General features: G+C 40.9%; 3 protein-coding genes and 1 non-coding gene across 5 annotated transcripts; 2 read left to right on the top strand and 2 right to left on the bottom strand.

Annotated features, from left to right (window-relative positions):
• Positions 1–2: 2 nt before the first annotated feature.
• LOC108261119 (uncharacterized) lies at positions 3–4,677 on the bottom strand. Of its 2 annotated transcripts, none has more exons than XM_053675130.1 (7): positions 4,067–4,677; positions 1,434–1,505; positions 1,041–1,262; positions 760–939; positions 524–665; positions 250–405; positions 3–143 (listed from the first exon to the last, which is right to left on the bottom strand). In XM_053675130.1, the coding sequence occupies exons 2-6, from the start codon at positions 1,445–1,447 to the stop codon at positions 301–303; spliced, it is 663 nt and encodes a 220-aa protein (XP_053531105.1). In that variant the 5' UTR covers positions 1,448–1,505; positions 4,067–4,677; the 3' UTR covers positions 3–143; positions 250–300. The 2 variants fall into 2 exon arrangements, with proteins under 2 accessions (XP_053531105.1, XP_053531106.1); XM_053675131.1 differs by lacking the exon at positions 4,067–4,677 and adding an exon at positions 3,133–3,389.
• A 1,964-nt stretch (positions 4,678–6,641) lies between these two features.
• LOC128629041 (aurora kinase A and ninein-interacting protein-like) lies at positions 6,642–8,459 on the top strand. Its single transcript, XM_053675138.1, has 3 exons — positions 6,642–6,748; positions 8,086–8,248; positions 8,326–8,459. The coding sequence occupies exons 1-3, from the start codon at positions 6,650–6,652 to the stop codon at positions 8,349–8,351; spliced, it is 288 nt and encodes a 95-aa protein (XP_053531113.1). The 5' UTR covers positions 6,642–6,649; the 3' UTR covers positions 8,352–8,459.
• Positions 8,460–17,996: 9,537 nt separating this feature from the next.
• Positions 17,997–22,523, top strand: LOC124627482 (E3 ubiquitin-protein ligase TRIM35). Its single transcript, XM_053675100.1, has 6 exons — positions 17,997–18,943; positions 19,333–19,428; positions 19,521–19,751; positions 19,880–19,902; positions 19,989–20,107; positions 20,643–22,523. The coding sequence occupies exons 1-6, from the start codon at positions 18,545–18,547 to the stop codon at positions 21,188–21,190; spliced, it is 1,416 nt and encodes a 471-aa protein (XP_053531075.1). The 5' UTR covers positions 17,997–18,544; the 3' UTR covers positions 21,191–22,523.
• trnal-caa (transfer RNA leucine (anticodon CAA)) lies at positions 22,169–22,282 on the bottom strand. The gene is made up of 2 exons: positions 22,245–22,282; positions 22,169–22,214 (listed from the first exon to the last, which is right to left on the bottom strand). It is a non-coding gene; the product is annotated as a tRNA-Leu (tRNA).
• Positions 22,524–24,323: the final 1,800 nt, after the last annotated feature.

Below are 24,323 nucleotides of genomic sequence, written 5' to 3'. Positions count from 1 at the left end.
TTTTTTGGGTAATCTCCTCGCTGACCTTCTCACTGCAGCTCTTCTGCAGCAGTCCGAGGTAGTCTATGAACTCCCTACAGTCTGTATGCAGGTCCTTGTCATCATGCCTCAGGTTGGTGTTGATGGTCTGGTAGGTGAGGAATCTGTATGGAAAGCACTAGTAAGAAGTATGTACATGTATTCAAGCACAATTAAGTTCTTGTGTGTGCAAGTTTTAATATGAAAAAGAAAACACCAAATTCTACCAACCTTTTCAGGTTTTTCATGTAGATAAGTTGAGTCTGCTTTGAAAGCCCCACATCAGTCAGCTCCCTGAGAAACTGCTGCGTCTTCTCTCTGTCTGACAAATTCCAGGGACGGAGCCCGTGGGTCCATGTAACACAGAAAACGTGCAACGTTTTCAACCTGGAAAAAAGGACACGTTAGATGACCTTGTCATCATGACTAGTTTGCATTGTGAAAATATTGTTCTTGGATATCAAACTTTTAATCAACTCTAAAATGTTTTTATGGTAGTACTCACCTCCTGTTTAGGGTTTTGAAGGTCTTTCCACAAAAATGACGAAAAACCCTTCAGCAATGCATGGTCGATAGAGTGCTTCTTGTAAAGCCCCTTCTCTGCCATCAGCTTTCTTCCCGGGTTGGTCCACTGCACACCAGGGTTACTGCAATGAGGAAAGTGTTTGGTTATAAAACTGCATATGTCTGACGATTATTCAAAAACACAATCAGTAAAGCTATTAAAACTGAGATTCTCACCATTGAAAGGTCTCAAAACTGCTCTTCCACCGCTGACAGGAGCTCTCTGACTGTTCACTGTCCAACTCTGTTGGCTGTGTGGCTCTGGAGGAGGAAGGCTCTGCCCTTGCACTGGTAGTAGGTAGTGCTGGGGGCACATCGGTCACCACCAAAAAGCGACTCTCCAGTTCCTCAATCAGCCTTTCCAAAACCAAGAAGGCAAGGTTTAGATTGCCTGTAAATACATTTCAGACAGAAGGAGACCAGAAGTTTTCAAAGGACTGAAAAGATTTTCCACCAACCTGCTCATTGGGTCAGCAGAGCCCAAAATCTGACCCAGCCGGTCGTAATTAATCACCCTGCCTTTTGCCAGAAGCACACGCATTTCCGCCGTCGCCCTCTCCACTACTGCTTCAATGGCTTCTTCAGGATCGGTCTTCATGCAGACTCTGTGCAGATGCACTGACAGGCAGTCCCAGGTCTTCTTGCAGACAGGACAGAGAAGGTAGTTCCTTTTGAATTTACTGGAAATAGAAAAAAAGACACTTCATTTAAATCTTAATCAGAGAAAAGTTTTTCCAAGCCTTAGTACACATTAAAAGGGTTTTAATTAAAACGTACAGAGAAGGGAGGACTTTTAGAGTCAATATTTTCTACAGTTGCAAGTAGACTAATGAAAATGTATCTTCACTTACGGAATGGGATCCATTACTCAGTAAAGCAGATCTATCAGGAAGATGCAGGAAGGACAATGTTGAAAAACACGACTAAGGAAACAAGGAAGAAAACACCAGTAACACAAAATGCAGTTAAGGACATGTTATAATCACCAAGCAAAAAAAATCAAGCAAATGCAGGAGCAGAATAAGAATATGAACAAAACAGAGTGAAGTGTCTTCTATATGAGGAACAAACTCAAAAGTCTTCAGTGACGATGGACAGCCCTTCTGCTGAAAAAGAATTTGAGTAACAAGTGGACGCCATTCTCATCCTATATACAGTATCTCACAAAAGTGAGTGCACCCCTCACATTTGTGTAAATATTTGATGATAGCTTTTCATGTGACAACACTGAGGAAATGACACTGTGCTACAATGTAAAGTAGTGAGTGTACAGCTTGTGTAACAGTGTAAATTTGCTGTCCCCTCAAAATAACTCCACACACAGCCATTAATGACTAAACCGCTGGCAACAAAAGTGAGTACACCCCTAAGTGAAAATGAAACATTACCGCATGAAGCAGGCGGACAACGCAGTGAGGGCTAGTCAGCTCTTGGATTTGCTGGCTGGTCAGTCGAGGTAAGCGTGTTTTATACTTGTCGACACAATTAATAGAATCCACAATTTGTAAACATATGAATCCATGTGAAATATTTTTTTTTATTTAGCACTGATCCTTCAGAAGGGGAATCCAGCCGTATTGCCCGTAGCATTGCTCGCAGTGCTGCCCAGCAGAAAGCAGACATGACAGATCTGCAGTTATGGAACAGTCTTCCTGTTAGTGTTCGGGACTCAGACACAGTCTCGGTGTTTAAGTCCAGGCTTAAAACGTATTTGTTTACTCAAGCCAACCCTGACTAGACTTTGTTACGCTAAGCACAGTCCCAATCTTTTCTCTCCGTCTCTAGTTCTGTCGAGCCACACACGACTTCATGGAGATACTAGAGATCCTGATCCTTTCTGCTCTCCAGACCTTCCTGATACATTTCAGATGTCCTACCTCTGGATGGAGCGCTCACCTTCTCCAATTACAGACTGCTGGGACTACGGCTGCTCCTAAGGCCATACAGACTTCATATGAATTCATAATGAACTTTTTCACACTAACTGTTACCCAGATGAGGATGGGTTCCCTTCTGAGTCGGGTTCCTCTCAAGGTTTCTTCCTCTTAACATCTTAGGGAGTTTTTCCTCGCCACCAGCTTGCTCAGTTGGGATAAATTCACACTTAATATCTGTATACCGTGTTGATATTTTTGTAGAGCAGCTTTGAAACATCTATTGTAAAGAGTGCCATACAAATAAAATTGAATTAAATGCTTTTCTACGCTGCCACTAGGTGGACTTACTACTGATTGGACAGAACAGTACAGGAGAAAAAAGGTGGGGAACACTAAACAAAGACCACACACACAAGTGGCAAAATCAAAACAAAGTAGTCTTCATAATTAGATAGGAACACAAAGTCAGCAATAGCAGTGATCTTTCACAACTTGGCGATCTTCAGGATTCACAATATTTATAATTCTAAAGATGAAAACTACATTAGTTCATTCTTTTCAGTTGTCTTAGATCTTAATTTTTCATCTTTCTTTTTCCTCCACTTTCCAATCCTGTTTTTTTTTTCTAATTTATATTTTCTTTTACACCTTTTCTTTCTCCTTTCACTCTTACCTCATGCAAAGCCCTGACATACCATACCAGTCACTCCTCTGCAAAGGTAGGACAAGGAGAAGCGTCAAAGTCTTGCCTTAAGTATCCTGCCTGGCAGGTGCAGGCAGTCCCGGTTAATAAGCCATGAGAAATCTGGGTAACTGAGTTCCCCCACACGGCTACTCTCACTGTGTGCTGCTGCTGCCCTCTGCTGGCTGTGCGGGGTGTGGCACAGCCTCTTACACCTTAATATATCTTAAAATGCTACAAGCAACATAAGTAGAAACAAAGCATTTGTTTTAATCCTATGTGCAATGACATGGCAATGACAATTCCATGGACGCAGCATTTCCTTTTACTGAAACACAACATGAGTTTTAATGCAGTAAAAAGCTTGTTTTTTGTTGGAAAGAAACGGAATGGTAATGGCCTACCGTGAGTAGCGTAGCATGTGTAAGTGTGTTCTTAAAAGAACCTGACACTGCCAGTACCAGCAGTATGATCCTGACTCCAGGACAAGAGTCAAAATGGTAAAGGCACAGCTACACAATAGCATTCCAAATAGCGTCCCCAGTGAGACCCCTTGCCCACAAAAACAGCACATAGGCCAGTGTCTATACCATTTCCCAAAGCACCAGCTGAGCCCAAAACATCTCCAAGTGTCTGATGAATGTGAAGGTGTCAGGTTTGGACAGAAGTCAGAACAAACTGAACCAGTGGACACTGAGTATCGTAGCGCGCTCTCTCACTCAAAAAACAGACATGGAAAAGCATTAAAGTACATTGGTAACTGTTCTATAATGCAGAAGAGCACTACACACAGCCCGCTGCTATTACTGGGAAAACACCAAAAGTGTCCATGCTTTCATTAACCATCTATAAAATGGTGTTAGTCCTGTAAGATCCATCTTGCTTATGTCCATCAAGAGCAAGTGGCAATCTAGACCCATATTACCTGATTTCCTCAGTAAGGTGCACGCTATCCCAGCCCAGCTCACATCCTGCCTGTAGAGAAGTCTCTGAGCCACTTGGAGTTTGAATGTCTTCACTCTGGACCCAACATCTACTAGGCCTTGTCCTCCTTCTTGTCTGGGTAGATACAGCACTGGTGCCTTTAGCCAATCTCTGTATTTGCCTCACGAGATCTTCTGGAGGCTGCAGGATCATTGTTCTGTGCCAAAGGGAAGAGGCTATGAGGTTGTTAAATACCAGCACCCTTCCCCTGTATGACAACTTTATCATCAACTATTTCCAACGAGACAGTCGCGCACGTATTTTCTCCAGCAGGCCCTCCCAATTTTGTTGTCTATACTCATTTGTCCCCCAAAAACTCCCAGATATTTAAAACCTGCCCTTCCCCAATGCAGGCCACCGGGAAGTAATGGACTTTCAGTGACTCTGCCACATCACGCAGCGTCACTTTTAAGCCAGTTATCTTTATATGATAATGCCTTTCCATAGCACTCAAGAGCGCATTTTACCTCTTCAACATCACCTTCACCTCTAATTAGGACCGTGACGTCATCCGCATATGCAGATAGTTTAATTGGTTGTTGGGAGATTGGAAAATTGACGTGTAGACCCATTAGATCTTTTCTAAGTTTATGTAGCAAAGGCTCAATGAATATACTATAGAGTTGACCCGAGAGGGGACAGCCTCCCCCTCTGGGCTTTCACAGCAGTACTCAGGCCACCAGCCATTTTTATCATGAAAGTAGCATCAGTAGCTGCGTTTACATGGACAACAATAATCCACTCTTAATCCGAATAAGACCATACTCTAATGAAGAAACTACCATGTAAACAGCAATTTTTACTTATCTTAATCTAATTAAGGTCATAATCGAAGTAAGCAATAATCTAATTAAGACAGGTGGAGTACTCCTGTTTTAGTCGCATTATGGACGTGTATTACAGACATGTACACACCTTAATCACATTATGAACGTCATGTGGGAGTTTTCACCGCATTTTGCGACAGGACACGATCACACACGGCAGTTTTACATTTTACGGCGAACAAGAGAGTTCGGCTGCGTCCCAAATCGCACACTTTCCTACTACAGGCCTGTAGTGGGGAAAAATACATGCATCTCGGCTACTATATAGACGGTAACTACGTGATTTGGGACACACCCACCACTTCAAGCAGTTGTCTATTAGCACACACAGCATGACAAATAATTAACTGCACTTAAAGCGTTCGTAAAAAAATTAAATAAAAACACCCAAAACTGTATATGGTACCATAACGAAGACGTACTGTATATTGATACGTGAAATTCTGGAGGGACGTCGGACGGCGTGGCACGGTGACGTAATGACGCGGGCTGTTCATCTAATCATGTTCTATAACATGTAAAACGGGAACATGACAGGAGTATTCTAAAAGTGACCCATGTAAACACCTTCAGATTAAGATCATGCAAACACCTTAATCACATTATTATGCTGTCCATGTAAACGTAGTCAGCGTACAACAACCTTATCACGGAGATAAAATTGTCACCAAACCCAAAAGCTTTTAAGGTATCGAAAATAAATGTGTGTTCTACCCGAACAAAGGCTTTCTCTTGGTCTATTGACAAGAACCCCATTTAAATCGCACAATCATATAAGTCTCTTACTAAATGCAAGTTATCTGCAATGGGTCTATCTTTTACACAATAAGACTGATCTTTATGTATAATTGCATGCAGCACCTCATTTAGTCTGTTTGCCAAGCATTTGGAGATAATCTTGTAATCTGTGCACAAGACTGCCACAGGTCTCCAGTTCTTTAGGAGTGTTAAATCCCACTTCTTAGGAAGCAGTGTCAGAACCGCACGCTGAACGCTCTTAGGAAGGATCTTTTTCAGTATTGCTTACTTGAAGAACTCTGAAGTAATCATGTGGAAGAACGGGTCAGAAAGCCTCGTAAAATCCGGCAGGCAGGCTGTCAACTCCAGGTGTATGGCCCACAGACAGTTCCAGTGCCACAGCTGTGATTTCTTTGTATGTGAGTCCAGCTTCTAAGAAGTCTTTATGCCCCGGGGTTAAGCTTGGAAGGTTGTGGAACAGTTCCTTCCTACATAAGATATACCATTAAGAAACAAAAGTATTTTTTACTTAAAAAACGTTGTTTTGTTTGTCTGTTTGTTTTTTACTTGGAAATGTAATTAAATTAGAGTACAAGTATTCAATTTGAATATTTTCCACCCCTGGTGCATATTCAATCAATGTTGTTATAGCCTAATAGGCTGAAGAGGGCGCCAATACCACAAAATGGATGTAAAAGTATACAGAAAAAAGAAGAGGAATTTTGGAGAACTTGGCAACCCAAAGACTTTCAAACAAATACTGGGCGGGAAAACTAGAGTGCACTATTACTAGCTTATTTATTTGGTCAGACCTACTACTGCTCTGTTTTTAGACAGATTAAGTTTGCTTATCTGCGCAGAAAATGAGTAAGACTGCTCAGTGAGTAAATCTTTTTCTGTTGAAGGTTAACGGGGTAGAAAAGCTGCCACTGCTGGGTGGTGTGAGGTGGAGAAGAAACATGAAGAGCAGTAAGAGTAAGACATGTAAAGCTCTCTCCTCAGAGCAGGAGTGTGGAGTTTGGCTGGACGCTGATGAACTAAGGGCGAAGAAACAGAGAGTACGTTTTAAATTTCCACACACTAACATTGATTTTACAGATCAGTATCACCCCACTGACATTCTTACTCTCTCACAAATCCTAATCTATCACACTGTCCTTTCCTTGTTGCTATAGTGATACCATCAAGGCTGTATGTATCTACCCTTTATTATGTATCTGTTACCTGGGGAAAAAGTTGTTTAAAAACAATAAATAATGATATATATCTACATATATCATATATGCATATATATATCATATATTTATTTGAGGGCGAATTATGTTCCTTGCGAAAAAAGAAACACAAAAAACAATAGAAACCATCACTGAAATTCTAATGGTTTCCACTACAAATACCATTACAAACCATCAGCTAACCAATAACATGCCATTTATTAAGGGCCAATTATGTACCTTGCATCCTTGCTAAAAAAAACAACAATAGAAACCATCACTGAAATTCTAATGGTTACCAGTACAAATACCATTACAAACCATCAGCTAACCATTAAAACCATTACCACTACTGGTCCGTAATGGTATCCACTAGACATAACATGCCACCACTTGAAGGCAACAAATTACCAGTAAAGACCCACAGGGACCATTACAGTTTCCATTGAAACCAATACAATTGCCATTAAAACCATTACAAATTCTATGAGGGTGAAAAAGGTGAAGGTGAAAAAACACATACAAATGATGTAGGTTTGATGGTATTAGCTCAAGGAAAAGTACAGTTTGGTACCTTTTTATGTGTATATTTAGAGTATCTAAATACTATACATGTCTTATATTAACCTCGTGTGTAATATGTAGTGACAGCAAGTCATACAGTTAAAGGGATAGTTCACCCCAAAATGAAAATTCTGTCATCGGTTACTCCTCCTCATGTCGTTCCAAACCCATAAGACTTTCGTTCACCTTGAGAACACAAATCAAGACGTTTTTTAATGAAACCTGGGAGATTTCCGTCCCTCCATATACAGTCCGTGTAACCAAAACTTTCAAGTTCCGGAAAGTTCATGAAGGCGTCGTAAAAGTAATCCACGTGACTCCAGTGGTTTAATCCCAATTTTTATGAAGCGATACGAATGCCTTGTGTGCGCAGAAAAAAACTAAAATTAAGTCTTTAATTTTAAAAGCTGGGTTGCGAACCTGTGCACTAGTGTGAGAACATCAACAAAAAAATATCACGGACCTCCTGGCTGTGCTTCATGAATCAGCGGCGGTGTATATATATTTAATCACAGTATTTGCTGTGTACTCAATAATAAGTGCGCCTGGTGTAAAAAATGCCGCACCTTCGGCGTGAAAATGTAAGCAATCTTTTGAAAAGGTTTTCTTTCTAACAGAAACTGGCACGACCGATATCTAAACTCCTGAATCCACTGGCTCGGTCCGGAGGCTACAGCATGGCAGTGGCTCTGAATTTTACCCAAACCAAGATGGAAATGCCTGTGACGAAACAGAGCACCATCTCCTCATTCTTTCTTCCACAGAGTAAAAAGGGAAAAGGTACTGTAAGACAGATTATTTTTTTTTACCTGTTTATCTGAATGCTTATTTACAACAAAATTATTTCTTGCCCTTAGATGCAGATGACCGCAGCTCTTCATGACCATCAGGAACGTCTTCTACTCCCCTTCCTCAGTGGTGTATAAATTTGAGCAAAAATCCACAGGAATTTTGTGCATTCCATTTGGTCAGAGGTGTCTCGATTATTGCAATCCTTTAAACAGTACATCAATTTCTCTTGTCCTTCCGTATGCTCCAGGTTAAAAAAGAAAGAAGTGGAAGCATCTATGTCCTTCATTGTTAAGAACCAACTTCTTACAAGAGCTTGTTCCACTCATTCTTTTAGAATCGAGCTGAGCAAGTTAGATCTTTGAGGTTTACAGAGTCCTTTTTATTGATACTTTGTTCTATGCCAATAATTTCTCTTTCAAGACATTCCAATGACTTTTTTTATACAGAACATAGAATATGATGAAATTGCTGACAGAAATGTCTTATTTGTACCTTCCCTGTTTCCCACCATTGAATATAGTTTTCATAATAATTCTGCTTGCTCCTCCATGAGTCCCAAAAAAGCTTAAAAGTTTCATAAAAACTTCTATCTTCTAGTAATTTGATATTGAAATGCCAATGACAACTCTTATGCTTTTTTTTCGTAGGTTACACTCCAAGGTAACTAGTTTATGATCAGACATTGAGGTGGGGAAGATTTTTGACTTTAAGACTCTATTCCTCACATTGCGTGATACATATAATCTATCCAGCCATGCAGCAGGGATCTTCTCGTTACTGATCTTTACCCACGTACACTGACGTGTGATCAGGTTATGTCCTCTCCATACATCAGATAAGTCTAGATTTTTAATAACATTGGTTAAACACTTGCATGGGGTTTCACACTGTTTCTACACTGTGTAAAATCCAGAGTACAATTAAAACCTCCCACTAGGATGATAAAGTCTTCTGTATGTTGTTGTCTTATAAAGTCTCTAATTTGGTCAAGAGGTGTATTCTCTCATTTGTGAGGCTGAAACTACATGATCAAATCCTACCTGCTCTCCCATAACTACAAGTAAGTCATCTACCGTCACTCCAGGCTCTGGTACACACCTGCACCCATTTCGGAGTGTTAGTTTAGGTGGTGTTTGCCCGGGTATAGACGCCATCCCAGGGTCTAAACTCTCCCGGGCACACGATAGAAACTTTTGTACATGTTCTAATTTCAGTCGAGTAACGAGGGAAAAGAAAGGAAAAACACAAAGGAAAAATTAAGAAAGTAACAGAAATAAACAACTGTTTTTTTAAAATCGCTCTCAGAAACACACTCCGTACTCCGCACACACACTCCCAGCATGCAACACACACACACACACACACACACAGAGTGAGAGAGAGCAAGAGAACCCTTGGAGGGAGAGAGAGAGAACCCTTGGAGGGAGAGAGAGAGAGAACCCTTGGAGGGAGAGAGAGAGAACCCTTGGAGAGAGAGAGAGAGAGAACCCTTGGAGGGAGAGAGAGACTTTTGACTTTTTACAATCCTTTATTTATCAAACCTCACACTATACACATTAAAGTCAAAGGTGACGCAATAAATAAATAAATAAATATTTAAAGGAGCATTAAAAAGAAAAACCATAAATAAATAAAATAAATAAATAAGTCAGCGCAACAACGGATAGTCGTTAAGAACATTATCAGCCTAATACAGGCGTAAAACAAAGTTCTCCCTCCACTACAGAACACAGAGCCTCCTCGCAGCACCACACCGCCTTGAACATCTCCACGTCTCCCGTACTACTGTAAACGTTCAAATCCATCAGAATCCGGGATTTGATCAGTCTGGAGAGAACTTTTATGGCATCGCAGTCTGTGTTCTGTGCCACTTTGTTTTTCCTGCTTAGGTATTTCGACATTTTTGATCAACTTGATCAGCTGACACTTGAATCTGGTTCTTCTAACATGCTTAAAACCAAAGATAAAAATCTGAAAAGTAAAATCCACATAAAATGACCTCAAGTCATTGTTTTAAAAACAGAAACAATAGCTGCAACCTGGAGCAATGTATAAACGCATGAAAAACAGTCTTTCTCTGTGAACAGAACGGACATTCCTGTGTGACCTCAAGGTTTAACATGGAGATGAAAGAATTCACAGAAACAGTTCCATGTAAAATCCTCCATTGGAGGTCAGAAAATGTTTTGGTTAACGGTGGTTAATATTAAAATCATCGTTAACTCATCATTAAAACCCAGTACACTTCATCATGGGGTGTCCACCCTCCCATTCAGTTTTTTCTTATTTAAAACTTTCACGCAGGCTTTGTACAGAAGCTTACCGGACACTGTCCCCCCACACCCATCTAGGTCTGGAGCGATGCCCAGCTGGGGAAAAGGTTCTTCCTCTGTAGGCCCAGTCTCGCTTGTTTTGTTGAGCACGCTCCTCTGACGTTAGGGTGGACCTCCAGAGATGTAGGAGCTTATTCACAACGCGTAGGGACCATAGAACCAGGTGTGCTGCTAAGTCCTCAGCCCGTGACAGGTCTGTCCCTGTGATGTTCACCAGCTGCCGGAGTGTCAGAATGCCTGAGGAGACCAGAACCCTAGATAATGAAGGAGTGGTCACACCAGAGATATCTAATCTCCCACCATTCACCAGGGGTTCCTCCAGCAGCCAGTGTGGTGTTCTGCACCCCTTGATTTGTTTTTTTAAAAAAAAGTCCATATTTTAAAAAGCCCACTATAAAAAACTGGTAATCCAGCAAGGTCTAGCGTTTTTGTGTCCATTAAAAACAAAGTTCTGTCTAATCCCAGTCCTCCTACTGTGTGTAACAGCCTATAAGCTGATGCTCTCCATACCAATCTCTCAGGTCCAGTGAGTAGTCTCTGGATGAACTGGAGTCGGAAGGTTGCAGTTCTGCTGGCTATATGGATCAGCCCCTGCCCCCCCTCCTCCTTGGGCAGGTGAAGGACACTTTGAGGGATCCAGTGTAGTTTGTCCCAGAAGAAGTCCACTAGCAGGGCCTGGATGTTCGAGAGCAGGTTTGGTGGCGGATCCACACATGCCAGCTTGTGCCACAGGGTTGATGCTGCCAGGTTGTTGATGATCAGCATTCGTCTCCTGTAAGACATTTTTGGGACCAACCACTTCCACCTGTTCAACCTGCCCTTTACCTTTTCAACGACACCTTCCCAATTTTTATTTAAAAACTCAGTGCTGCCCACATAAACACCCAAGTACTTAAAACCACCCTCTTTCCAAGCCAAACCAGCTGGTAATGTGGGCTGCCCACCACCCCACTCTCCAACTAAAATGGCTTCACTTTTGGCCCAGTTGACCTTGGCAGAAGATAAAATCTCAAAATCTTTTTAAACATCAATTAAAATAGTCACATCAGTTTGTGTTCTCAGCATTACGACTAAGTCATCTGCATATGCTGAGAGACACAGAGAAGCGCTGGATTGAGATATCTTAAAACCAGAAAGTTGATTTCTCAGTTTACATAAAAGAGGTTCAAACGCTAGGGTATACAGCATGCCTGACAGAGAACAGCCTTGTCTAATACCTCTGTAGACTCTAAAAGGGGCACACAAACCACCATTAACCTTCAGTACACTCGCAATTTCACTCTACAAAGTCTTGATCATGGCTATGAAACCTGGGTTGAAACCAAAGGTTTCCAGCACCTTCCACAAGTATTCATGTTCAACCCGGTCAAAAGCCTTTTCCTGGTCTAGAAAAATAAGGCCAGTCTTTAATCCCAATAGCCTGGAGACGTCCAAAATGTCACGAATTAAATGTATATTATCAAGTATAGACCTGCCGGGCACACAGTACGTCTGGTCAAGATGAGTGATTTGCTCCATTACCTTAGTCAGTCTTGAAGCTAGCGCTTTTGAGAGCAGTTTGTAGTCAGTGCACAACAGTGAGACCGGGTGCCAGTTCTTCAAATGCGTCAGGTCTCCCTTTTTCGGCAGTAGGGTCAGGACGGCTCTCCTGCAGCTCAATGGGAATTCACCTCCCTTCACACTGCCTAGCAACACTTCTAGCACATCCTGCCCTATAACTGTCCAGAAGGCTTTGTAGAATTCTACAGGGAGACCGTCTATGCCTGCGCCCTTCCATTCTCCATCCCTTGGAGAGCTTCATGGAGCTCTGCTAGAGTTAGCTCTATGTCCAGATCGCTGGCCACATGCTCTGGGAGTTTTGGCAGGTCTTTAAGGAAGCTCTCTTCCACTGTCTGTGCCCCTGACTGCTCACTGCTGTACAGCTTCGAGTAGAAGCTAACTGTCTGCTTGCGAATTTCAGCGGGATCTGACAGAAGATCTCCTGATTCTGTTCACACAGCATGTATGAATCTTTTCTGTGCATTCTTCTGCTCTAGACCAAAAAATAACTTAGAAGGAGCATCCATCTCATTCATGCTTTTAAAGCGTGAGCGGACCAGCGCCCCCTGTGCTGTGATGCCCAACAGGTCATTCATTATAGCTTTTTTACTTTTGAGGGCTTCAACCTGCCCTCGATCTCCTGCGGTCTCCAAACACTGGAGTTCCACTATTCCAGTCTCCAAAGCTTTCAGAGATCTGACAATGTCTCTTGTGACATTAAGAGTGTACTGTTGACAAAATGCTTTAATTTGAGCTTTGGCCACATCCCACCACTGTTGTATAGAACTAAAAGCCATCTTTTCATATTTAAAAACATTCCAGAAATGAATAAAAGATTCTCTAAAATTAGTATCCTCTAAAAGTGTAGTATTAAAATGCCAGTAAGCACTTTTTGGTTTTACATTTTCTTTACTGACGATACACTGCACCATGCTGTGATCAGAGAGGCCCACTGGAACAATAAAACATTTAGTAAAAAGTGTCAGCTGATGTTTTAAACCATAAAAGCGATCTGGTCTTGCCAAGGAGAGTGTGTTATCTATGGAGTGGGCCCACGTGTACTGCCTCTGGTTTCTATTTAAATTTCTCCAAATATCAATCAGTTCGTGAGCCTCCATCGTCTCCCACAGGCGCTTACGGGAGGCCACATGAGGTTCTGTGTGGTTCCTGTCAAAGTTATCTGTTGTGCAGTTAAAATCCCCACCCAGAATTAAAATATCGGCAGTGTTGCAGTCAGCAATGACCTTGTCTAGTTTATTTAAGAAAACCATTCTCTCCACTGCACTGGTGGGAGCGTACACACAAATAAAAACAAAGCTCTCATTCTCATAGATAGCTCTTACTTTTAAAAGCCTCCCATTTAAAACCTCATCTACTGTATAAGAACTGGGAGTAAAATTGCGAGCAAACAGTAGGGCAACCCCGCCACTAACTGATGTATTGTGACTTAAAATTGCCAGCGCACCCCACTCCTTCATCCAGATAGTAGCACTGTTAACATTACTATGTGTTTCCTCCAACATCGCTACATCAATACGCTTCTGCTTTAGTAACTCATAGTTTTACACGTTTTTCATGTTCTCTTGCCCCGTTAACATTTACACTTGCAATACGAATCCCAGTCATAAGAACAAGGTGTAGATAAAACAAGCAGATGATAAAACCCATTCTAATATAAAACACACCAAACACTCTACTGGTCATCATCAGGAGTTTCTCTGCTGACTTTAGTCATGAATTTCTTCAGACGATAGATCTCAGTGTCAGTAGAAGCTCCTTCCCTTCTAAAATGTTTGACATCATGGATAAACTGCTTCAGATCTGCGAAGTGCTCTTCTACTACAACGTCCTTTTGCCATTTGGTATTCCGTAAGAACTCCTTAATGCTCTCGGCACGGTATACGACTTCTCGCTTTTCTGTAGATACAAAAATGCTGGAGCCATAGCCTTCTACACTGAATTTAAACACTAGGTTCAGTTCCTCTACACCATCTTTCAGAATCATAAAAACCATTCTTCTAAAAGACACCAAGTGCTTAACTAGTGGGGACTTACAGCCAAGGGGGATTTTCTTTATGGGGAGACCAACCGCCCGGATCTAGACAGTTCTTTGGATATTATCTCATCAGAGATGAAGGGAGGGACGTTAGACAGTATAACCTTTTTGGATGGGGAACGTAGGGAAGAGACCATCGTAAGCTCATTATTAAGTACAATTCCTTTCTGCACTAGCTTGTTTGCTCTATCAACGTCATTCACAAAGACTACAACTGCATTGTTCATGCGGGAGGCAGAGACAATGTTCTCATGTCCCACCACTTCTCCTCCCGCTAACACACACTCCTCCACACTCGCCCTGCACGCCACCCTCACACCGTGCCGGCGACTCAAACTCTCACACAGCCACGTGTTCGGAGCCGCCACGCTCCTCCACCGCGACACACACACACACGCACGCACACACTTACTCGCTTTCACACTCGTTCACACACACACGCACTTACTCGCTTTCACACTCGTTCACACACACACACTTACTCGCTTTCACACTCGTTCACACACACATTCTTGTGCAAGTCTATATTGGGGACTACATGCTGGATCCTCCAATGCGGGGACCCGTGTTTCTAAAAGGTTTAGGAGCAAACCAAAGACAGATTCGTGTTTCTGTTGAAGCTGTAAAACCGTCTGTCACTTCAAATTAAAGAAAAAATGTCAATAAAGCAATGTGACATTTTTCCACATTCTGGGGACAATTTCTGGTAGACCAAACGTTTGAGGACGAGCAGACACACACACACTATTATTCTGGTATTTCTAAATTGTAGGTACTTGTGAACGATCTGGGGACGCAATTTACAAACAATTGGGAAGGTGCTATAATGCATATTTCCAAGATAATTGATTAAGTCACATGAATAACAACATGCCTTTTATTTTAATCTGAAACATCTTGCCATTTGCAATGCAGTATTTTCACACAGATAGTATTTTCACACAGATAGTATTTTCACACAGATAGTATTTTCAGGCAGTTACTAATTAACACTCAAATGTTTCTCACGAATGAAATGTAAAAAAGTAGAAAAAATAAAATTGTACAATACAAAATTCCAGCCATAAACTTAATAATAATAATAATAATAATAATAATAATAATAATAATAATAATAATAATAATAATAATAATAAACTAAAATTACCAATGATCTGTGCAAATAAAATCAAATGAAACCATGCAGACTTTTTCTGGGTTACATTTTCCTTTTAAGAGCAGTGGTTCGATTTTTTACAAAGAACTTACCGGACAACCGATCCCTGCCTTTCAGTGCAACAGCTCAGCTTTAATACAGGCCTCACCATGTTTTTTTCCTGGCACTGTGCAAGTTTTGATGAACCTGTACAGATGTTTTTCAGCTGCTTTCACTTCACTGGTCTCCCATTTCTTTTTCTTTACCACCTTAACACCTGAACAAATGCAAGACAAAGTTAGTCAAAACATATAATGTCTTTCAATTTCATGAAAACAATCATGTTTGTTTATCAGACAATACCTTTGGGAACAGATGTGGTACTGGTTGATTATCAAATTAATTCATACTTATTTCTAGCTACATAGTTACATCCAACATAGATGCCCCTTACACATGATCTTAGGGCTTCCCAAACTAAACCATGTAAACCAATTAACCCCACATGGGGTCATGACCCCTAATTTGGGAACCCCTGAGATAATGTGAAAAGGGCACTGTGTGGCCAAAAGTATGTGGACACCTGACCAACACACCCTGATGTGAGGGTAATCGGTTGTTCAGTTCAATTCAATTTTATTTGTATAGCGCTTTTTAGAATATACATTGTCTCAAAGCAGCTTTACAGAAACATAAGCCACGGGATACGGATTTTAAATGTGTGAATTTATCCGAATTGAGCGAGCCGGTGGTGAGGGAAAAACTCCCTAAGAAATGTTGTTGTCTGCGTTGTGTGTTTACTTTTAACCAAATAAAAAGGAGGAAGGCAATTGGGCCGACTCTTCATTTACTCTGACAAAGAGATAATACAGTCTCATACAGTGTGTGCATTCTCCCTCAACATTTCTGTGAAATAAATTTCAAGTTCACTGCAGTTAACACGTGCTTCAAGTTCAGCGGGGAGACCTCAATTGATTTCTAGTCCTTCCCTTAACCACTCATCCACAGCTACTGAAAATACCTGTCTCTGCGTGGGCCAATGTCTAAACCTGCTTCACTGTGCGTCTGTTCAGAATTGTCTACAATGACTAGATTTCACCCATCATCTGGCAAACAGAAATTCAGACCTACTCTTCAGCATTCGAACCTCTGCTGGGAAACCTGAAAGGATTTTTTTTCCATTTCTGAACATGTTTCACTGGGAATCAGTTCAGAAGTTCTAGGCTTCTGTTGGGACCATGACCCTGATGAGGTTACCTGGGCTGACCTGTGAACAACTTCTTTTGCGTATTCGGTGTAGAAAGCCATTAGCCCTCCCACTGCCCACTCTTGATCCAAAACAATAGGCACATGCACTCTTAGATGTCTATTTAAGTGTCCATATCAACGGAGCACATGAAAGTGTTTGTGGTTGATGTACACTCAAGACTTAACAGAATCACCTCAAATGACCGAAGTGGTTCGTCACAAAAATCACCGTATTTATATTTAATGTACATCATGAAACACATCCTACTTAGATATTTTTGTAGGGGAACTTGTGCTGAAGACTAAAAAGTCATGTGACTTTGAAAATAGTGCTTACATTTGTTCAAATTGACAACAATATCAGAGCGTGCCAAAATCATCAGTGTCTGAAAATACCTGGGGTCCCCCAGAGTAAACTGAGACAGAATCCTTTCCTCCAAAGATCAGAGCACTGTGCACGGTGATGTATTTACCTCTGTTTCAGGTCTGCGTGTGTATTTATTGTGCTTGTAAACAGGTGGGTATAAGGGCAAAAAACACGTCTGTAGTGTCAGGATGGCCGAGCGGTCTAAGGCTCCACACTCAAGGTTTAGACCTTTTCCCTGGTAAAAGGAGGATTCTGGTCTCTAAATGGAAGCGTGAGTTCAAATCCCTCTTCTGACATTAATTTTTTAAATGAAAACACCATTAAGATAATGGCTTTTAATTCTTATGAATAGGTTGTCAGATATGGAGCGGGTGGAATTTTGGCCCACTCTCCTTTGCAAAAGTGCTTTGGTTCAGACACATTGGAGGGTTTTGGAGCATGAACTGCCTGTTTAAGGTCCTGCCTCAGCATCTCAGTTGGTTCAAGTCAGGACTTTGACTAGACCACTCCAAAACTTTAATCTCAGAGGTGGACTTACTCCTGTGCTTTGGATCATTGTCTTGCTGCATCATCCAGTTCTGCTTGTATTTCAACTTAGGGATTGAAGACTGGAGATTCTCCTTTAGGATTTTCTGATAGAGAGCAGAATTCATGTTTTCCTTGACTATTGCCGAGGCCCTGAAGCAGCAGAGCATCCCCACAAGTGCCACCTCCATGCTTGACTGTAGGTATGATGTTCTTTTTGTGGAATTCTGTGTTTGGTTTACGCCAGATGTAACGGGACTCCTGTTGTTTAAAGAAACATACCCGGATTAGGAAATGCTTCACAGTTTGTCAAATTTCAGTCGTAGTCGGCAGGATTCGTACCTGTGTGGGGAGACCCTAATGGATTTCTAGTGCATCGCCAAGTCCATAGGGAACATTCTGTGAAATGTTCAACCCTGGAGGTGTGAGGTGAACGTGCTATCAAAAGTCTTGCATATGTTAGTAGTTTTGTTTTGTGTCATAAAGATGGTTTTAAGATATTGTCGAATCTCAATAAGAAAATCATCGAACACAGACTACATGTATGGACTACAAACAAAACTTCTTTCCAGTGTAAACAGAAATAAACTTCAATATATTGTTATTAATTTGAACAGACTTTTCCATACGAGCTCAGAACCTAAATAAATGCTCTCTGGCTGTTTACACAGTTAACATTCTGTATTAATATCTCTTCTAAATTTCTTCATATAAACATTGACTGGGTCGACACGATGAATTATCAGAAGTGATCTTTATCTGCTGTTTCTGCTGTCAGTGTTGAGTGGAACAGGTCATATCCTGTCTCTCTAAAACTCCTCCCATTAAGGAAGTACAGAGTCCGAGACGACTGCAGTCCTTTTGCAGTGTTCTGCTCTGGTGAGTTTAGTTTTATTCTCGGTTTATGGAGAATTCTGAGTCTCATTTTCAGCTCTGTGAAAGGAAGTGATTACTAACTGGACCTGCAAAGTCGTATATTAACTTTAAACAAACCTGAAATCAGGGTGTGATTACTTTTGATCAAAGTGAAAGTGAATCTGAACATTCGGACCGGAGAGAACAACAGCAGCAGCAGAATAAAATGGCTTCTAAGTTTTCAGAGGAGGAGTTCTCTTGTCCTGTGTGCTGTGAAATCTTCACGGATCCTGTTCTCCTGCGCTGCAGTCACAGTGTGTGTAAAGTGTGTTTGCAGAAGTTCTGGGAGACCAAAGGATCCAGAGAATGTCCTGTTTGTAGGAGGAAGTCGTCTATGGAGGATCCTCCCAGAAATCTGGCCTTAAAGAACCTGTGTGAGACTTTCTTACAGGAGAGAAGTCCGAGATCTTCATCAGCGTCTGAAACAGTCTGCAGTCTGCACCGTGAGAAACTCAAACTCTTCTGTCTGGATGATCAACAGCCGGTGTGTTGGGTGTGTCGGGATTCAAAAATACACACCAACCATAAATTCTGCCCCATTGATGAGGCATTAACAGACTGTAAGGTAAATAAAACGTTCCTGTAAAAGGTACATGTAAAAAAGAGTTTATTCTACATATCAATATCTACAGGTTCAATATAAACACAGTGTAATAATTCAATAATAAATGATAATTGCCTTGTGATAAATTTAGTAAACAATAACAAATGTGAGTCTGCTATTCCATCATCTTCAGATTTTCAGCATCTGAAGTGTCTCCTGTATAAACAGGAGCAGATCTTCCATGTTAGACTAAAGCAGTGTACACCAATAAACCCACGTCCTATAAGTCTACACTTTTCATTGTTTCTTCTGTACTTGGTGCATTTGAAAAGCTCTAATGAGTGCTTGTAAGAGAGAATTCAGCTATTACTAAACACAGAGTCTCCATGCAGTGTGTTGATTTGTTCCAGGAGGAGCTGAAAACTGCTCTGAAGCCCCTACAGGAGAAACTGAAGATCTTTAAAGACTGTAAACTGCACTGGAGTCAGACTGCAGAACATATAAAGGTTAGAATCAATAAGATGGGTTTGATATTAGAATGATATTTTGCATCACTGCAGAATCAGTTCTATTTCATTTGATTTCCTCTTCACTGCAGATTCAGGCCCAACACACAGAGCGGCAGATTAAGGAGGAGTTTGAGAAGCTTCACCAGGTTCTACGAGATGAAGAGGCAGCCAGGATAGCTGCACTGAGAGAGGAAGAGGAGCAGAAGAGTCAGACGATGAAGGAGAAGATTGAGAAGCTGAGCAGAGACATATCATCTCTTTCAGACACAATCAGAGGCGTAGAAGAGGAGATGAGAGCCGAAGACGTCTCGTTCTTACAAGTGAGGATCATTTAGTCAGTGTTTATACTGTGAGAAAGTAAAACTTCTTTCCATCATCAGAAACGTCACATTTCAGTGGTGTAAAAATGTCAATCAGATCCACTGATATTTGCTTTGTTGTTTTACAGAACTACGAGGCCACAGTGAGAAGGTGAGTGATGTGCTTCCTGTCTCTCTCGTTCTCTGTGTTTCTGACTCCAAACCCACAGCAGCACTGACTCCTGAATGTTTTTGCAGAGCTCAGTGCACTCTGCAGCATCCAGAGGAGCTTTCAGGAACACTGATCCATGTGGCAAAACATCTGGACAACCTGAAGTTCAGAGTCTGGGAGAAGATGCAGGACGTGGTCCAATACAGTAAGAATCTTCCTTCCTTCCTTTCTTTCTTTATTTCTGTTTCTCTGCCTTTGTTAATTACATTAAAGTGGTCTTTATAGTGATGTTTCATTTGTGTAATGTTTTGGAATTGTTGTTGTTGTTGTTGTTGTTATTATTATTATTATTATTATTATTATTATTATTATTACACACATATGTGGTCACCTTTTGAACTGATGTAATGTAATATAAGGGAACTTTTATTTTGAAAGGCTTCTGATGCGTCAGACTGTTCAGTGGTTGAAGCGCGAGTGTAAAAATGGATTACAAAAGTTTTAGATTTACAATTCTTTTAAAGATTGTTTACATTTGTAATTTAAATACACCCGGTTATATATGTTTATTCATTAATATTGTAATCACAGTTATCATCTCTTTAGATTAGGCTAATGTTAGCTAGTTCCATACTAACGTAATGCTTAAGTTAGCTTAGCTCCAATGTGTGTGTGTGTGTGTGTGTGTGTGTGTGTGTGTGTGTGTGTGTGTGTGTGTGTGTGTGTGTGTGTGTTTTCAGCACCTGTAACTCTGGACCCCAACACTGCTCATCCTAATCTCATTGTATCTGATGATCTGACCAGTGTGAGACGCAGTGATGAGGAACAGAAGCTTCCTGATAATCCAGAGAGATTTGATGATTATAGTTACTGTATCCTGGGCTCTGAGGTCTTTAACTCAGGGACACACTGCTGGGACGTTGAAGTAGGAGACTGTACAGTGTGGGATGTGGGTGTGATGACAGAATCTGCTCAGAGGAAGGGAAAGATATTCTCCAGAAGTGGAATCTGGTGTGTGTGGTATTATGATGGTAAATATGGAACATGTTCTACACCACAGCCAGACGCTCTCCTCTCAGTAACACAGAATCTCCAGAGGATCAGAGTGCAGCTGGACTGGAACAGAGGAAAGCTGTCGTTCTCTGACCCTCTCACTAACACACACATACACACTTTCACACACACATTTACTGATAAATTACTGCCATTTATAAGAGTTGGTTGTAATAAATCTCCTGTAAAGCTCCTCCCACTTCAGTGCTCTGTAAGAGTGAATCAGATCAGTTAGAGCTGATATTGTTTTATTCCAATTCATTAATGAAATATTGCTGATGAAAAGATTCATGTTCTCTGTGAAAGTCTGTTTTTACTGAACACTTCATTGTGGAATTTATTTTGAAGTGTTATATTATTATTTCGACTCACCTTAACAATTACATCAAAATAATGTGAAAACTCAAAATAATAAGATAATATCTGGAATATTAATATATCTTGAAATTCCAAGTTATATTATTACATTTTATTCCTGAATTTAAATCACTGTAAATAAACTGAGGCTTTGAAGACTGGTGTCTTTACTGTATTTGTATTGTTAGCGCTATGCTGTTAATCCTGGGTGAAATGTTTAGCTGGATGTGTGTGTTGTGTGAAACTGTGCAGTGGAGGAGAATTCAAATTGAGCTCTAAGTTTCCCTCCACCAGCAGTTTGTGCTTGTGTAAAGATCAGATGGATCTGTACGTTAATCCTGCATTAGGTGCCGATTCACAATTTAAAATGCGATTCAGAATGAAATGAAATCACTTTGTTCACAGTGAGAATGTGGGGCGGATGTGGAAGAGAGAGTGGTGGGGAGAGAGTCAGACATTAAAGGGGCTAAAAACAACAATTTTATAATAATACCGTTCTCTAGAGTCATTTAACCACACGTTCTGTTCAAGTGTCATGTTATTCATCCATATTTCCACAGAGATCATCCAAGCATTAAATCATCTCCAACCCTCAAAAACACAAATGACATCCTGAGGAGATCCACAACTCCTCTTAATGTGTGTATTTATCAGCATTTATCTGAAAGCTACATTCTGAACTACTACTACACTCAGCACAGAACCTCACATATAAATAAGTTCCCTCTCATTTAAACTTCTCCAGTGTTGAGTGTCTTCATCTTTAATTTACTGCATACGTACAAAATACATTTTAGAATCCTAACTTCATTCATTTAATATTCACACATGGGGGTTTTTAGAGGGAATAAAATCCTGTCAGAAGTGGGATTCGAACCCACGCCTCCATTTAGAGACCAGAATCCTCCTTTAACCAGGGAGAAGGTCTGAACCTTGAGTCTGGCGCCTTAGACCGCTCGGCCATCCTGACACTACAGCTGTGTGTTCCCTCCCTTTTTTCCACCTGTTTACAAACACACTCATTAGACTTGCTGACCTGAAACAGAGTGAATACATCACAGTGCACAATACTCTGACCTTTGGAGAAAAGGATTCTGTCCCAGTTTTTAATAAGATCTTCAATAACTACCATGTCAGCTTTTTAAATGTTTAGAGAAGAGGGTTATCACTGCTTGTGTTTTTACATTTTTTTAAACCATTTCCATGGGGTGTACTTGTTTTTTCACATGATTATAGATATATAGATAGATCACTTTATTAATCCCAGAGGGAAATCCACATATTACAGCAGCACAGAGAGGTAGAAGTATACTAAAGTAATTTAACATTATAAATGAAGCAAATAAGAATAAATATACGTGTGTATCGACGCGCTCGCTTCGTCGGTCATCATCTTCCAGGACTGAGCCGTTATAAAAGTGAGGGTTGTTGCGTGCGCATTCAGACACTGCAGCGTAGGGCGAGAACCGCGACCTCAATATACGAGATATAAAGTAATTATTAAAACTACATACATTCATTACTATTTAACAATAACGCAGGAACGCCACCGAGTGTAGAGAAGTAAAGGTACATTTCTGTAATTAAAAATGAACTTGAGTAAGAGTATAAGTACGGCCAGTTAAACCTACTCTTAAGATCACATTGTTTTTGTATATAGAGTGTTACTTCCCACCTCTGGAAATACCGCAGCTGGAAAATATAATCCTTTCTTTTCTCTTTTTGTTTGTCCGGAACATCCAGAGCACATCACATTCATGCAGCACTACAGCTCTGTCCTTTGGGTCAGTTTCACCTCGCAGGTCAGTTTAGCAGCTCAGTTCAACATCTACAGAAAAATGCTGCCTACAACCGCTGATCTCTCTCAGCTGTGCGTATCACAGATGCACACTTCTGAAGAAAACATTTCATCTGTGCAGGAAGAACCTGACACTAACAATTCTGTATAAAATGTTCACCAAGTGGAGGAACTGCCAGATGATTGCAGTGCAGCTTGGACCAGACACAGTTGTGAAATGTTCCAGAAGTTATAGATCCCATAAGCACAGTATAGTAGAGGAGCTCCCAGACTGTTCATATACTAAATCTGAGCCCGTTGTATTATTTGATCTGACAATAATCCATTAAATCTTGTTAGTATAGCAGTGCTATGAGAGTTGTGTTCCCAGGCTAAGAGACAGGGGAAGAGCAGACGCAGTCAGTGTGGCTCATGGGGTATTTCTGTTCAAATAGCAGAAGGGTCTCTCCAATAGAAATAGGGTTTGCTCAGCAGATAAACAGTATGGAACATCTCCCACACGCCAAAATACACGGCATGGTTTGTGAAATTGTATTGCTCGATGGCGGAATACTGTAGTCACTTTGCTGCAACACTGTGATCCCAGAGAACTTTATGTTAGCAATTTCACTGACAGCAATGATCTTCAACAACGTGGCTGGTGCACAGAATGTGTACGGGACACTGCAGATCTCTAATGAGAAAGGTTGTAGGCCTGGGTTTGTCAAAGACACAAAGACTGAAGGAAATCTGATAAAACATTATTAGGTGGCTATTGTTGTTAATTATAAACAACAGTGCCCTGATTTGGGAAAGACAGTTTTTTTTGTTTTTTTTTGAAAGACAGGACCCTATAGCTTCCACCTTACAGAGAAAACATGGCAGAAAGTTCAACAGAGCGTTTGGTTGAAAGCGATTATAAACTCGAGTGAAGTAACTGAGGCAGAGAAACCGCAGGAGCTCAGAAGTTGAATAAAGTTATAAAGAGCACGATTCAGATAAGACGTACCTTTATTGATCTCCTGTAGCGCGCGCGCACACACTCTCTCTCTCTCTCTCACACACACACACACACACACACACACACACACACACGGTTTCAACACAATTTTATTTTATTTATATGGATATACATTCTTATTTAAATATATTAAGATAGAGAGAGCTAGATAGAGAGAGAGAGAGATAGATAGATAGATAGAGAGACTGAGAGCGCTAGATAGATAGATAGATA

This window comes from Ictalurus punctatus, chromosome 24, assembly GCF_001660625.3.
Source record: "Ictalurus punctatus breed USDA103 chromosome 24, Coco_2.0, whole genome shotgun sequence".
Lineage (NCBI taxonomy): Eukaryota > Metazoa > Chordata > Actinopteri > Siluriformes > Ictaluridae > Ictalurus > Ictalurus punctatus.
The sequence above is the reverse complement of the archived record's forward strand: the minus strand, read 5'-3'. Positions and strand labels throughout refer to the sequence as shown.

Excerpts from the sequence above, each read along its gene's own strand:
- LOC128629041 (XM_053675138.1), top strand. The coding sequence starts at position 6,650 with ATGAAGAGCAGTAAGAGTAAGACATGTAAAGCTCTCTCCTCAGAGCAG. Across the intron at positions 6,749-8,085 it reads TAAGGGCGAAGAAACAGAGA|AAACTGGCACGACCGATATC; the intron begins GTACGTTTTAAA and ends TCTTTCTAACAG. Across the intron at positions 8,249-8,325 it reads ACAGAGTAAAAAGGGAAAAG|ATGCAGATGACCGCAGCTCT; the intron begins GTACTGTAAGAC and ends TCTTGCCCTTAG.
- LOC124627482 (XM_053675100.1), top strand. The coding sequence starts at position 18,545 with ATGGCTTCTAAGTTTTCAGAGGAGGAGTTCTCTTGTCCTGTGTGCTGT. Across the intron at positions 19,429-19,520 it reads AGACTGCAGAACATATAAAG|ATTCAGGCCCAACACACAGA; the intron begins GTTAGAATCAAT and ends TCTTCACTGCAG. Across the intron at positions 19,752-19,879 it reads AAGACGTCTCGTTCTTACAA|AACTACGAGGCCACAGTGAG; the intron begins GTGAGGATCATT and ends GTTGTTTTACAG.
- LOC108261119 (XM_053675130.1), bottom strand. Across the intron at positions 940-1,040 it reads TCTGCTGACCCAATGAGCAG|GCTGATTGAGGAACTGGAGA; the intron begins GTTGGTGGAAAA and ends GGTTTTGGAAAG. Across the intron at positions 666-759 it reads AGTTTTGAGACCTTTCAATG|TAACCCTGGTGTGCAGTGGA; the intron begins GTGAGAATCTCA and ends TCCTCATTGCAG.